The following is a 15306-nucleotide window of genomic DNA, read 5'->3' as shown; positions in this document are numbered from 1 at the left end:
ACCTGGCTTAGAAACCTCGCAGTTAATAACTGTGGAAGTGCTTAATGAACACTAAGCTGCGAGGCGGCTCTGTCCCAGTGTGGGAATGTAATGCCAATAAGAAGAAGAAGTGAGGCACTGGCTAGAGCGCTGCACTGGGTCATTACCAAGATTTGGGAGGAGGAAGTTTTGCCGCAGGAGTGGATGGAAGGTGTCGTGTGTCCCATCTACAAAAAGGGCGATAAGCTGGATTGTAGCAACTACCGCGCAATCACATTGCTGAACGCCGCCTACAAGGTACTCTCCCAAATTTTATGCCGTCGACTAGCACCAACTGCAAGGGAGTTCGTGGGGCAGTACCAGGCGGGTTTTATGGGCGAACGCTCCACCACGGACCAGGTGTTCGCCATTCGCCAAGTACTGCAGAAATGCCGCGAATACAACGTGCCCACACATCATCTATTCATCGACTTCAAAGCCGCATATGATACAATCGATCGGGACCAGCTATGGCAGCTAATGCACGAACACGGTTTTCGGATAAACTGACACGGTTGATCAAAGCGACGATGGATCGGGTGATGTGCGTAGTTCGAGTTTCTGGGGCATTCTCGAGTCCCTTCGAAACCCGCAGAGGGTTACGGCAAGGTGATGGTCTTTCGTGTTTGCTATTCAACATCGCTTTGGAAGGGGTAATACGAAGAGCAGGGATTAACACGAGTGGTACAATTTTCAATAAGTCCGTCCAGCTATTTGGTTTCGCCGACGACATAGATATTATGGCACGTAACTTTGAAAAGATGGAGGAAGCCTACATCAGACTGAAGAGGGAAGCTAAGCGGATCGGACTAGTCATCAACACGTCGAAGACGAAGTACATGATAGGAAGAGGTTCAAGAGAAGACAATGTGAGCCACCCACCGCGAGTTTGCATCGGTGGTGACGAAATCGAGGTGGTAGAAGAATTTGTGTACTTGGGCTCACTGGTAACTGCCGAAAATGACACCAGCAGAGAAATTCGGAGACGCATAGTGGCTGGAAATCGTACGTACTTTGGACTCCGCAAGACGCTCCGATCGAATAGAGTTCGCCGCCGTACCAAACTGACAATCTACAAAACGCTAATTAGACCGGTAGTCCTCTACGGACACGAGACCTGGACGATGCTCGTGGAGGACCAACGCGCACTTGGAGTTTTCGAAAGGAAAGTGCTGCGTACCATCTATGGTGGGTTGCAGATGGCGGACGGTACGTGGAGGAGGCGAATGAACCACGAGTTGCATCAGCTGTTGGGAGAACCATCCATCGTTCACACCGCGAAAATCGGACGACTGCGATGGGCCGGGCACGTAGCCAGAATGTCGGACAGTAACCCGGTAAAAATGGTTCTCGACAACGATCCGACGGGCACAAGAAGGCGAGGTGCGCAGCGGGCAAGGTGGATCGATCAGGTGGAAGATGACTTGCGGACCCTCCGTAGACTGCGTGGTTGGCGACGTGTAGCCATGGACCGAGCCGAATGGAGAAGACTCTTATATACCGCACAGGCCACAGTCTGATTAAATAATAAATAAATAAATACATACCTTCAACGGCTTCATCCGTAATCAATCAATTGGCCACAATTCGACCTTCAGAAGCACTCTTCTGCTCTTATACATGATGCCTGGAAATAGTGACAATCACTATGTGTGAAATTGAGGAGAGCTATCTCGTTTCATACGACAAATCTTATTGTTGTGGTCCCAAAAAATGGCCAATTTGACCGCAACCTGAACGGGACCAAAGCTGAAAAAATTAGACAAATCCGTCAAAAATGGAAATGGAAATTTCACTAACTTAAAAAAAAAATTGAATTTCCACGTAATTTATGATAGTTACATGAAAAAGGGTTTGAATTTTCTAGCTACTAAGTATTGAATCATGTAAACTAAAATTTTGGCTAGATTTTGCGCACCGACACAATTAGATCGACGGCGATACACACCTTCATCTACAACACGTTGTGCAAGATTCATATTTGCTGAGTTTAGTCCCCATCACAAAAATTAAATCATAATTGATTTTTGAATTTCTCTGCCAACCCTTATCGTCGAAAGAAAATAAACACAGAGAGAAGGAAAGAGCCATCAAGTAAATGTGTGCGTATGTGTGAGAATGGGAAATTCGCCTCCCGCACGACTGCATTTGTGTCAGTGCGTAGAACGAGTGGCACTCACTCTGTGGGCACCATTCGAAAGGGATCCTCAGCAATGACGTAGAATAGGGCTCCCAAGTTTGTGAGCGAGTGGGTGGTTGGGGTGGTGCACCAGATCAACGGTGTGGCGTTCGGTTGTGTGAGCTATGTTGATGCGACCCAGACAGCATTCGGCGGACGAGTGATGGACGGTTCGATCGGTTGGGTTGGGACATGTGGATGGGTGAAGTGCGTTTAGCGAGCCGGTCAAGCGAAACAACAATCCAAAACACATGAAAAAGAAGCATTAAAACGCAGCGTGCCGTATGTGTGGGATGGAGTCCGATTGAGAAGGGAGAGAATAAATTAAGCAGATAACCTATGCAGTTATCTGGGCATCTAACAGTGTGCTGTATTGTTTGCCCCAGGGCAGGTCGCCAGGTGGGCACCTGTCTGATGACGGGCTGCTTGATTGTTTACCAATTCTAGTCGCTGCGATGTGTGCAGGCGTAAAACTGCAAATCAAAATTAATGTAGCATAAGAAAATATTACGTTTATCGTTATCATTATATCAGAATACAATTCCGTTATTGATCAGAATACAATTCTAGCATGATTTTTGAAAACGTCATAAGTCCATATGAGAGATTCTCTTTCATTACGCTCTCTTTTGGTAATATCTAGGCTAGGTTTGAATTTGTTGCAGTATTTTTACCTTAGCACACTAAACCAAGTTATTTATTTTTGGCATCTCCAACATATTTTTACTATTCACTTTTCCTCAAAAAACATCTAAAAAAAATCTAAAAAACATATTCTTTGCATACGACGAGTTCTACTAAATAGCACCACTTGAATGTAATTTAACAGATACGTGTTTCGATTCCAACGTATGACCGTATTCATATATTTCTCCAAATCAACTAACTCTTTCATATTATACGAACTACTTGATACTTGCTGGGCTACAGCTCCATCTCGATGAGCCCCTACGCCGAATAGAGTACGCTCCTGCACTGAACTCGATCCTGGGCCAATCGCTTCCATCGCCCTGAACATTTAGCGCCCTTAGGTCCTCTTCAACTACAAAAAGCCTTCGTGTATGCGGCTTTTTACGAAGCTTAGTGAATATTATATTTGCTTAACGCACCGTAGTCTGCCGTGTTGTGTAAACTTAACAATATCCAGCCCTTTATACACCTGGTATAACTCGTGATACATGCGATGTCGCCAGATGCCACTCTCCTATTTACCACCGAGTATTGTCCACAGCACCTTACGCTCAAATACTTCGAAAGATCTCCGATCAGTCTCCTTTAACGTCGGTTTTCATGGCCGTATAAAGCCAACGAAATATTTCGTCTCTGTTCGCAGACTACGAGACTTGAGTTTGTTACGAAGTCCGTACGAAGCTCTATTTGCAGCTGCAATACGCCTTTATAGCTTCATTATAGCACGTTACTAAAGTTCAAAGGTACACAAATTCTTCTCCAACTAGAATTTTTCACTATCTGGCATCACTTCACTACCACCACAACTGAACCCACATTGTTTTCCAGCGAACATGTACTTCCAGGGTGTCTACTTTCTGAAAAAACCTGGAAAACTGGGAATACTCGGGATTTCGTTCAACATGGAAACATCTGGAAATCTCAGGAAAATTTCAGTGAAATCACGGAATTATTTTAGAAATTCAAATTTCTATATGCAAAACAAACCCTTTTTCAACCCCCTCCCACAACCTAGATACGTCCCATATTGTTAAAATAATCATATTGTCTATCATACCATTGAAATTTAAAAAATAAAATAAAAAAAAATCGAAGAAAAAAAAATAATCCGGATAATCGAGTCTAAAATTCCGAATAATCGGACCCCGGATAATCGAGTCCGACCTGTACATTCAAAGCAAATTTCAATGTTGTTGTTGTTATTTTAACTTAGATAAAATTTTTCAATGATATTAACTTCCAATGCACTAGTTTCTGAATTTATTATCTATGTCAATAATTAGGTAAAATGTGCATTTTTATCATAGTACAGGTTTACCTCGATTATATGGACCCTCGATTATATGGACTTCGATTATATGGACTTTTTACCTCGATTATATGGACATTTTTTTTCGCTCATTTTTTTTTGTGTTTTGGGGTTTTAAAAAGATGTTGAATATTGTAAGTCATATTTTACATTGATTCTATATTTATTATGGTACATTGGGGCAAATAAAGGCCCGTAAGGCATGTTGTGATGTTATATATGGAGATGCACTCTGAGTCATATGTTCGATTGACTTGATTGATATACTATTTTCGCGTTGGAAAATTTCATTGTATATAATGATAAATATACAATTCTTTAATCTGCAACAGCCACGGCCACGTCCTTACAAATAGGTGGTGAAAAATAATGCGTATTTTTGGTGATCTCTGCCATACGAAAACGTGAAGTGAATTGTCAGACTGACAGTATGCGGAGCAAGTGATAAGATGAGATTGTCATATTTAGCTGTTAGATCTTTGCTTCCAACCTTTTTCTGCTTTTGGTGCATGGAATTAAGTATAGAAGGACGGATGATGCATTAACATCCAGCAAATCGGACCCACTGAGACTGATTTTTTAGGTATATCCACGAAACTGGAAGAGTTTATTTCAATATGTGATACATAAAGTTGCAAATGGTTTTCAAACCTGGCATTATTTCTTCTGAACGAACTTGATAATTTAGAATGTAAAAAACTGAAAACTCTTCGAGCAGTCTTTATGTTTAAATAAATGTTGTCGAATATCCTGGTATTCACATTTGTTCAGCACAAGGCTTAAGGATTATACTGACGCTCAACGGTAGGAAAAGAAATTTAATATCATTAGAATGTTCTTGTTAGCAGTTCTTAAATCAATTGCTGCTAAACCGTTCAGCAAAGCGTGATCCTGAAACGCTCATGCAAACTCGTTCATGCTGTGTAATGTGAGCGATATGTTTTTCGTTAGTGTTATTCAAAATACAACAGCGCGCGGTGGTGAAATTTTGAATGCAATCTCAAGTTTTGTCCGGGATTTTTATGAGGACCCGCCACTGTGAGTCGTTTTGAATTTTAAAACCCGTTGCAAAATACAGCCCTGTTTTAATATACGAACATAGTCCAAAATAGCCATAACAATTTATCCTTTAATATTCCACTTAGCAGGTGTAGGTGCACTGTGCAATTGACCTTTCCCGTCAACAATTTTTATCCGCTCAATCGATTCTTCAATTTTTTGAGGACAACTTTCCCAAAGAACCCATACCTTTTGACTTTTTGGTTTCCAAGCTTGGCCTAATATTCACCCAATTCCAATTCTTCAAACATGCGGCACTTTTCCGATTTTTTTTTTATTTTAAAATATGAGTTCTGTGAAAAAGTTGAACTTAAATAAGTCAAAAAATTGACTGAGACAATAAAACGAGATACATTTTTTTGGCGAGAAAATGTCAATTGGTTCTTGTAAAAATGACACTGACACGTGGATAGAGCCCCTTATTTACATTGATTTAAATTCTTTTTAAGAATATCAATCAAACGCAACTTGTTGCAAGAAGATCTTTTAAAGATAAGTGTCAGAAAAGTGAGATTGTTTCTACGCGATTTTTTGCATAAATAAATGCATTTTGGCCAAATCTTCTGAGCCCATAATCCAATCCGGCCAATTTTCCATAGGAGGCAATAGGACAAAATTTTCTATCGGTTTCAATTTGCTGCGATCAAATCAAAAGAGGACAAGTGTCAGTCCTTCTATATAAAGCCAGTTTTTGAATCTAACATATACCTTTCTCGACCACTCAGTGTTTGCTTTGTTGCTGAAACAGGAAGGCACTGTAGTTAGAATTCGTGAATAAGTATATTAGTGTGCTCAAATTGAGCTGGGCGAAGTCTTCATTACTAACGTAATCTTAGAAACTAGCGGCTGGAAAAAAGGTTACGTTCTTATAGAAAATCATAATCTACTGAGTTATCATAAAATGAGCCCAAACATGCGGATTAGACTGTAAGGCAATATCTGGATATTTTGTTTCAACTTTTAAGACTTATTTCATCGTGTAACACAAATTTCGAGAAAAAAAAAATTTGCTTCGATTATATGGAAAATTCGATTATATGGACTTTTTTGCATCGAAAAAGTCCATATAATCGAGGTATACCTGTATATTACATATCTCCAACGCGGTTCGAAGTTTCAAAAATTACGAGATCGTTGAATTTGGCAATTTTTTATTTTTTATTCAAGTGACTTGAATTGATGTCGTTAATGTGACTTGAATTGATGTCGTTAATATTTAGGAAAATTAGGCTAGTTGCCCAAATTTGGCTAGTCGCCACTACAATCGAGAGACACTTTATTCACCTTTTAGTAATACCTTGACAACAGGGTGAATTTAATTAAAAAGCTATCTATCAATTTGCCTTCATATTTCTCTTATCGGGACATTTTGGTCAATTTTAATCCGAAGCCGATAAAGTATTGAAAAATTATTCGGGTGATATATCATCAAATCAAAGAAGTAAACGCAGCGTTTGAAGAGTACAGTTAAAAAAGATGATGACGATACACGATAAAAAGAGGCATGGCATGGGTCTCTTACAATATTTACAAACCACGAAAACAAGCGCATCGCGACCTGATACAAGTGCGAAGGAATCAGAATCGGAGAAGCAGTCCACATAGACAAGCTCATTTGCTTATTTGTGAAGACAAAGATTTGTTCGCAAAGCCTATCTAAAACAAGTCAAAATGCACCAGTGCCCCCGCAATGGAGCGTTTCGAAAAAGAATTTATCAAGGAGTATATCATCCCGAACCTTTACTGCCGCTAACCGCAAGTCGTGCACATCTGTATATGGGCCTCCATATACATATGTGCTCGACTTGCGGTTAGCGGCAGTTTATTCTTGTTAACATTTGCTCCTGAAAGTGTAACAAAAAACCTTCAATTTGACTACTCAACTGTTTTCTTTCAATGAAGCAAGATAAAGCTGATATTCTGAGTTCAGATGTTGAGTAAATCGAGCAAGAGCAAGAACTTAAAGTAGTGGAAATAATACCTTCGAATTAGAGTCGAAACAATTAGAATTATTTTTCTGTATTCAAACAAGTATTATAAAGATGGAAGTAAGATATATATACCCGCATATATTTCCAAATTCTGACTTGTCGAGACCGATCATTGCATATGATTTTAGAACCTGGAAAACTCAGGGAATTTTTTCCCGGATTTCGAGTAGACACCTTGACTTCGCTTTGCTGGTATTAATCGTAAGCCCAATCCAAGAATCTTCCACAGAATGGCGATCAATTCCGATAATATCGATATCGTCTGCAAAGCTCAGGAGCATATGCGATCTTGTGATAGAGTAAAGTGGGGCAAGAGTACGCACTTAGTTTTCAATCGAACATGGGGACCTTACGAAACAAGCTTCTGCATATCAAATCAATGTCGACGATTCGTATACTCTTCCTTTATGTTACCCAGTGGAAAAAATAATGGATATGATTAAATTTGTTTTAGCAGAACCCTTATTGTAAGACACCTAAAAAACGCACTTTTACCCCACCGGTGGTATTGGGTGGGAAAAAAGTACGCACTTTTCCAATCATGTATTAAGTATTTATTAACACAAAAAGGATCTAATAACATTTAATTGATGTTTTTTTTAATACCAAAAAGCTGTGGAGATAAAAATATATCAGGTTTCGCGTGGCGTAAACAAAGGAATTTTCCTTAAAGAAAGTCCACTATTTACGTAACGCAAAATTTGGCCATTTCATCATCCTTCCCCCCTTTCTTACAATTTTTGAATGAATCCTCTAAGAAATTGCATATAAATCATCATACATCTCGCAAACCAACCCCTCCTCCACAGGTAAGCATTGCGTAGTTTATGGATGTTGCTTTTGAATAAATGAAATAAATCATTTGGATGAAATTGTGTTTTCAGACTATGTTTAGATGTAAAACAATACCAGCGCTTTGTTCGCTAAGTCGCTTCCAACATCAAATGACTTCAGCTAATCCTTAGAAGGAGAAATTAGTTAATAAATGTTGTGGATCTTTACGCTTCGGAAGTAGTCTTATTTCGGTCGAAAATACGTGTTTGGCACCAGAACTTGAAGATTCATATGCGTACTCTTGCCCCACACGTTCCTGCGTACTTTTACCCCACAGCCACAAAATTTATACAGTTAATGATTTTGTAAAACCAACCCAATTGATATTTTGCACCTGTCAAACTGATGCAGTGCTGTTAGGTAATCTTTTTTTTATAAATTCAAAAAATCTAAAACGTACTCTTACCCCACGCACACTCTTGCCCCACTCTACTCTAATGGTATCGCTTCTTTGCACAACAGTTCTAATTTCCTAGACTAGATCAGGAATCAAACCCTGCCACCTTCAACATGGTCTTGCTTTGTAGACGCGTATCTTACCGCACGGCTAAGGCCGATGACATACTGACGCGTGTGCGGTCGTGCATGTTTTAACTTTTAACTCGTATTAGTGTTATTTCCTATTCGAGTAACTTACTTACTTACGGATCCTGTACACCTCCGGTGGTGCAAAGGGCCGACTTGAAAGATCTCCATCCTGAGCGTTGCCCGGCCATCGCTTTAACCTGTTGCCAGGTTAGATTTCGGTCGACTTCTTTTATTTCTTTATTGATGCTTCGCCGCCATGAGCCTCTGGGTCTGCCTCTGCTGCCATGTCCCGCTGGGTTCCAGTCTAATGCTTGTTTACAGATTTCGTTTCCGCCCCTACGTAGAGTGTGGCCGACCCAGCCCCACTTCAGATCCCGAATTTCTGTTGCTATCGGCCTCTGGTGACAACGACGATGGAGCTCGTTGTTTGAGATCCAGTTGTGAGGCCACCAGGCCCGAATTATATACCGCAGGCATCTGTTAATGAGCACCTGCAGCCGTTGAGTGTTCTCCACTGATACACACCATGTTTCGCTAGCGTATAACAGCACAGATTTCACGTTAGAGTTGAAAATTCGTATTTTGGTGCGTTCACTTATCTGCCTGTTTTTCCAGATATTTCTTAAACTCGCAAAGGCAGCCCTTGCTTTTTGATCCGTGCGCCTATGTCGATCTTGGTACCGCCGTCTGACGCCATTTGGCTACCAAGATATTGGAAGCTTTCAACATTCTCCACTGGTTGCCCGGCTACTGTGAAACTGGAAGGAGTCGCCGTGTTTACATCCAACGATTTGGTTTTGTTGACGTTGATGACTAAACCTGCCGAAGAGGAGCGCTCGGCAAGGTCGTTGAGTTTACTCTGCATATCAGAGCGCCGTTGCGCGAGGAGTGCAACATCATCCGCCAATTCGAAGTCATTTAGGTGCTCCATGGTTATAGGCTGCCATAACAGCCCGCGGTTTGGTTCACGGTCAATCGCATCTACCAGAATCTCGTCGATTACGATGAGGAACAGTAACGGTGATAGAATACATCCTTGCCTCACACCAGCTACGACCCGGATAGGGTCGGACAAGACCCCATTGTGCAGCACTCTACACGAGAAGGCCTCGTACTGTGCCTCGATGAGGCCGATGATTTTCTCAGGAACTCCCTTGCGTCTCAGGGCGCCCCACATATTCTCGTGATTGAGACGGTCGAAAGCTTTTTCGTAGTCAATGAATACCAAGTAAAGGGACTCTTGGAATTCGTTGACCTGCTCCAGAATGATGCGGAGCGTGATGGTCCACACAGGATCTTCCGGCACGGAATCCGGCTTGCTGCCGCCGGAGAGTCGCATCGATCTTCTCCTGAATCCGGGCTAGGATAATTTTGCACAGAACTTTGAGAACGGTACACAGCAACATAATGCCTCGCCAGTTATCGCATACAGTCAGGTCACCCTTTTTGGGCACCTTCACTAAGATACCTTGCATCCAGTCGACCGGGAAAGTTGTGGTGTCCCAGATATTACGAAATAAACGATGCAGTAGTTGAGCGGATGTCATGGGGTCAGCTTTGAGCATCTCGGCTGATATGCGGTCGACCCCTGGGGCTTTATTCGATTTCATGCTTTGGATGGCTGTTTGAATCTCTAGCAGTGATGGAGCTTCGGTATTGACGCGTGTTATACGTCGGATCCTAGGCAGATCATGCCGAGGTGGTGATGGCCTGGCTGGCACTTGAAAAAGTTGTTCGAAGTGCTCGAACCAGCGTTTCAGCTGGTCAGTTGGGTCGGTCAATAACTGATCATTCGCGTCTTTCACAGGCATCGTTGCATTCATCTTCGCCCCGCTTAAGCGTCGTGAGATATCGTAGAGGAGGCGAATGTCCCCGGTTGCGGCGGCTCTCTCTCCTTCGTCGGCCAGAGAGTCTGCCCACGCTCGCTTGTCCCGTCGACATGAGCGTTTTACTTCCTTCTCAAGAGCCGCGTATCGTTGACGGGCTAAGACTTTGGCTCCTCTGGTTTTCGATCGCTCTATCGCGGCTTTGGCTTCTCTTCGCTCCTCTATCTTTCTCCAGGTTTCATCGGTGATCCATTGTTGGGTGCTCTGGGTGCGCAGTTCGCCCAGATTGTTCTCGCTGGTGGCGATGAAGGCATTCTTGATGGCGGTCCATTGGTCTTCCACGCTGCCACCTTCCGGAATATCTGCAGCACGCGTCTCCAGTTCTTCAACGAAGGACCGTTTCACCGTGGCATCTTCCAGTCGGAATCGTCGTCCAACTCTTTCCTCCTGCCGACGAATCCGCGCAATGCGCAGACGTATTTCGCCGATGAGGAGGTGATGATCAGACGCGATATCGGCACTACGTTTATTCCGTACATCAAGAAGGCTCTGTTTCCATTTTCGGCTGATGCAGATGTGGTCGATTTGATTTTCTGTAAAGCCGTCACGGGAGACCCACGTGACCTTGTGAACCGGTCGATGAGGGAAGAGCGATCCCCCGATCACCATGTAGTTATTACCACAAAATTCTGCGAACAGCTCTCCGTTTTCGCTCATATCTTCGAGACCATGGCGTCCCATAATGCGCTCATGGTTCGAGTTGTCGGATCCGATCTTCGCATTGAAGTCGCCCAAACAGATCTTGATATCACCCTTCGGAATTCTATCTACGACGGCATTTAGTTCTGTAGAAGTTCTCTTTATCTTGCAGATCGGCAGCATCGGTTGGCGCATAACATTGGATTATAGTAAGGTTTCGGACCCGTGTTCTAAATCTGGCAACAATTATCCTTTCACTTATAGGCTCCCACTTCATTAGCGCAGAGTGTGCCTGAGCGCTTAGTAGGAAGCCAACTCCGCGGTGCCGGGGAGCGTGTTCACCTTGTAAACCAGAGTATAGCAGAACTTGTCCCGATGGCGTTCTGTGTTCTCCAAAGTTTGGCCAACGGACTTCACTCAGTCCCAGGATCTCAAGCTTCATGCGGCGTGCCTCATTGGCAAGTTGTGCCAATTTACCCTGCTGGGCTAGGGTTAAATCGTTCCATGTTCCTATTCGTGTCCGTTGTTTCGCGCTAAGAGTCGTCGCCGTAAAATCAGTCCGTGTTCTTTCAATATCGGATTCTCGAACAAATTGATGTTTCGGGAACAGTAGGTTGTTGGCCCAAGGTTCCCTATCCACCGGGATGGGGCTGCCATCTTAGGTATAGCTTCCGGGGAATAGCATTCCATACTCAGCCGCTGGATGCCAGAACAGACGCTGTTGGAGCCGCACCTCCTTGGTGAACAGACGCTCGATCAGTCGGGTCAAATTTGTTTAAAGTCCCACCCAACACCAGGACTAGGCTAGTGAGCTTTGAGCGGCACACGGTCGCTTTGATAGGGCCTGCTTGGGGACACAAGCAGCTTTTTATAGAAGTTCAACAGAGCCCACTGTCGAACCCCACCACATCCTAGGCAGACCCCACAGGACGCACCCTCTCACTCTAGCTGATGTCAGAAGGACAACAGTGCCCAGGCTGCACTACCAGCTAAGTACGCAACCCTTAGCTGGCGGTCAATTGTCATCGGAAGACCCGTGGAATCGTGAGTATTGGAACTTGTGAGGACCAGAGCTATGTTAGGCGCCCCTTCCCGGATGTCAACTCACCATTTCGCAGCCCGAGTAAGCGAATGTGAATCCAGATAAATTATCCTTTGTAACTAAAACGATATCCTATCCCAAGACAATCGTGGAGATGCAGAGGTATACTCGGTCTCTAGTAACAACGAGAGTCGGACTAACAATCCTTCCATTCCTATATGACCGTAGTTCAGTTAATCACGTAGTAGCAACTACGAATTGTGCGGTCATAATGCTCATGCTCATGCTCATGCTCAAATGGACATGAACGGGATGGGAAAAACTTCGAGCTACTTCAAGCTGTTCATTGGACAGCACTAATGACATTGATTGCAAGCGATATTGCTTTTGAGCTCTTTCGAATGGTCGCGTGTCAAAGAATGATCATAGTGGGTGGCAAATATTTCAACCTCGATTCAACTTCTTCCTGCTCGGATGGTGTCAGTGTGTTGACGTGTAAAGGAGGTAAAGAGCTCCCCCTATCTGGCAATTAGTTGTCGCCGAGGTTGGGAAGCGCACACGCCAGACCCTTTTACCTTACTCTGTTTCATAATTCATAAAGATGCAGTATTTTGCTTCACATAATTATAAAAAATTATTAAAACGAAATAAAAAAAAACGAGATTGCTAGTCATAAAATCATTAGACATTACTTCATTCACCATCTCTATTTTTAACTCAACCACTTTGCGTTACTTCTAATTTATTCTCAGACTTTTTCGTGGACAGGCCCGCGCGCATATGAGTTTCTACAAAGTGGTTCTAAATGTTGGCCTTCGTCCAACTTATGGCATACACAGTTGGTTGGGTGGTATGCACTTTTGTAATAAAGTGCAACGTGGTGCGGTGCAATGTTTGCTGTACAGCCAGCAAAAGTCATGACCGAAATGTGAGTGATTTATTCCACACTACACGAGAGGAGAGGCATTGTTGTCGGTGGGGAGGAAGGAGCGGACGGGGAAGATTGCCCTTTCTAGGCTTCGAAAGAGCTATTGTTGTTTGATATGAATAAGGCAGTGGAAGCGATATGATTCTGCTTTTAGCGTCCATATTGGGTGGCTGCCAGCCAGCAGAAGCAGAAGCATTACGGGGTTGGGTTTGAATTATCTAGATGACGACATCGCGTTGCTGCCGCTTATACGCTCGTTGGCGGTGGATATATTTTTGATAAGAAGCTCACGGTGCGGCCTTTCAATAGGACTGGTATTGAATTGTGGATATTGGAGAGTGTATTGCGGGGGGAGAGAGGGGTATGTAGAAGCCAACGGGTGGAACTGCGCAATTGCTACTCGGGCTGGAGTTTGTTTGATTGTTTAGTGTGTTGATGATAATGAGCCAATCATACAACGATGAAGGTCCAGATGGTTGATACCTTTAGCTTGGATGCAGTTTATGTGAGATGTATTTGTGTTTCATAACTCCAATTAGATGCTATTCTATAGCAGGTGTTCTACAAAACTCAAATAATTTATATATTGAAATTGTTCCACAATCAAAAGAAATCAAACCAAACTGAGATTTGTCAGAATTGAAAAGTTTCCATAACAAATGAAAAGATTAGAATTCGAGAGTCATGCACTGCCGTGAGTCGCATATTTGTCCCATATGAATAGGAAACCCAGCAAAGATGGGACAGATGTGCGATTCACGACAGTGCAGACCACTAATAAAATCCAACATTTACATTCATTCGAGTTTCAAGGTCGCAAAATGAAGATTACAGACTTTTTTTTTTTGCTATCTGAGAAACGCTGGATTGTCTTAAGATTGTCAATTGAATGTTTACGAATGTAATCAAATTAGCTATAAGACAGAACGACCGCTCTTAACACTTTTCAAGAATTTTGTGAGTGTTTTATCGGCGGCTGTTTTGTAATTGTTATTGCATAGGAGTTTGGTATTATGTATCCTCAATAATTTCCAAGCAGTAATATTGTACTTGAATGGGGTTTATTGACGCTTATTTTGTATCTAATAGTTGGATTGATTGTAAACCATGACATACACAGTAGCTATAATCAACCATTTGATAGATTCCATTATACTAATTAAATTCTCCTGTCTTATCAGACTACGATTCGCAGGTAATCGGCCAGAAGGAAAAGTCTCAGTCCACGTGTCTTCCGTTGAGCTACGTGCTGCGGTTCATCACCGATCCGTCGCGAAAGGAAAACTCGCTAACCAATGGTGCCACCGGTGGTGGCGGCGGCAGCCTCAAGGGAAGCCTAGGCAGCAGCGGCGGACACAATGGCACCAATGGTCTCACGGCATCCAGTGCCGGTGGTGGCGGTGGCGGTGCCGACACTACCGGATATCAAAGTACCCCACCGGGAACGCCCGGCAGTACCACATCGTCGTCGTTGCTGGGTGGCAACGGTGGGCTCGGAGGCGGTGGAACTGCGGGCAGTGGCACGGGCGGTGGCGGCGGAAATTCCGGGGGCAGTGGTGACAGTAAGCTTGCGGCAACCGGGTCGGCTGGTACCGATATGAAGCGCAAGATTGCCATTAAGCACCACAGTTACAGCATGTCATCCTCGAACCGAAGTACAACGCCCACTGGTAGAGTCTCCAAGTGCGCTAGTTTTGTGTTCACAGCTGAGTTGGATTTGTTCGTATTGCAGGTAGTGAAATGGACGATGACGATATGATGGTTTCTGAATCGGAGGACAGTAACGATTCTTGGACGACGGAGGAGTTCAGTTCGGAGTTCATAATGCGCTATGGAAGCAGGTATGTTAATATCGATAAATCTTGACTAGACTCTTACGTTATTTTAATAAAAGTAAAAGAAATTAGAGCATAGAGCAACGGAAGATATTACTGGTAGATCATATTTCTGACACATGCAATATTTTTTATGCATTAATTACCATACTGCTCATTAATTCAAATCAGTACCATGTTTGCTTGAATTCCTATCCACATGGGACTGTTATGCATTTATGGACAGCATAGCCAAATCGCGAAATTATTAGCTAGTACATAGCAGGCCTGGTAGCGGGTCGCTTTTTAGTGACTTGGTCACTTTTTTCGGGCAAGTCACTAAAAAGTCTCTTTTTACCCTTCTTACACCCTAAGAAGGGTATAAAGAT

At 43.1% G+C, this 15306-nt stretch overlaps 1 protein-coding gene across 7 annotated transcripts in view; it reads left to right on the top strand.

The window, feature by feature from the left end:
• The window catches only part of LOC134207801 (uncharacterized protein DDB_G0271670-like), a 54741-nt gene that overhangs the window by 18186 nt on the left and 21249 nt on the right, over positions 1–15306 (top strand). For all 7 annotated transcript variants that reach the window (XM_062683729.1, XM_062683726.1, XM_062683725.1 and 4 more), the window contains exons 4-5: positions 14285–14773; positions 14836–14944. In XM_062683729.1, the coding sequence (XP_062539713.1) occupies positions 14285–14773; positions 14836–14944 (598 nt within the window). The remainder of the gene's footprint in view (positions 1–14284; positions 14774–14835; positions 14945–15306) is intronic.

This window comes from Armigeres subalbatus, chromosome 1 (assembly GCF_024139115.2).
Source record: "Armigeres subalbatus isolate Guangzhou_Male chromosome 1, GZ_Asu_2, whole genome shotgun sequence".
Lineage (NCBI taxonomy): Eukaryota > Metazoa > Arthropoda > Insecta > Diptera > Culicidae > Armigeres > Armigeres subalbatus.
Note: the sequence above shows the minus strand (reverse complement) of the source record. Positions and strands in the feature narration are given on the sequence as shown.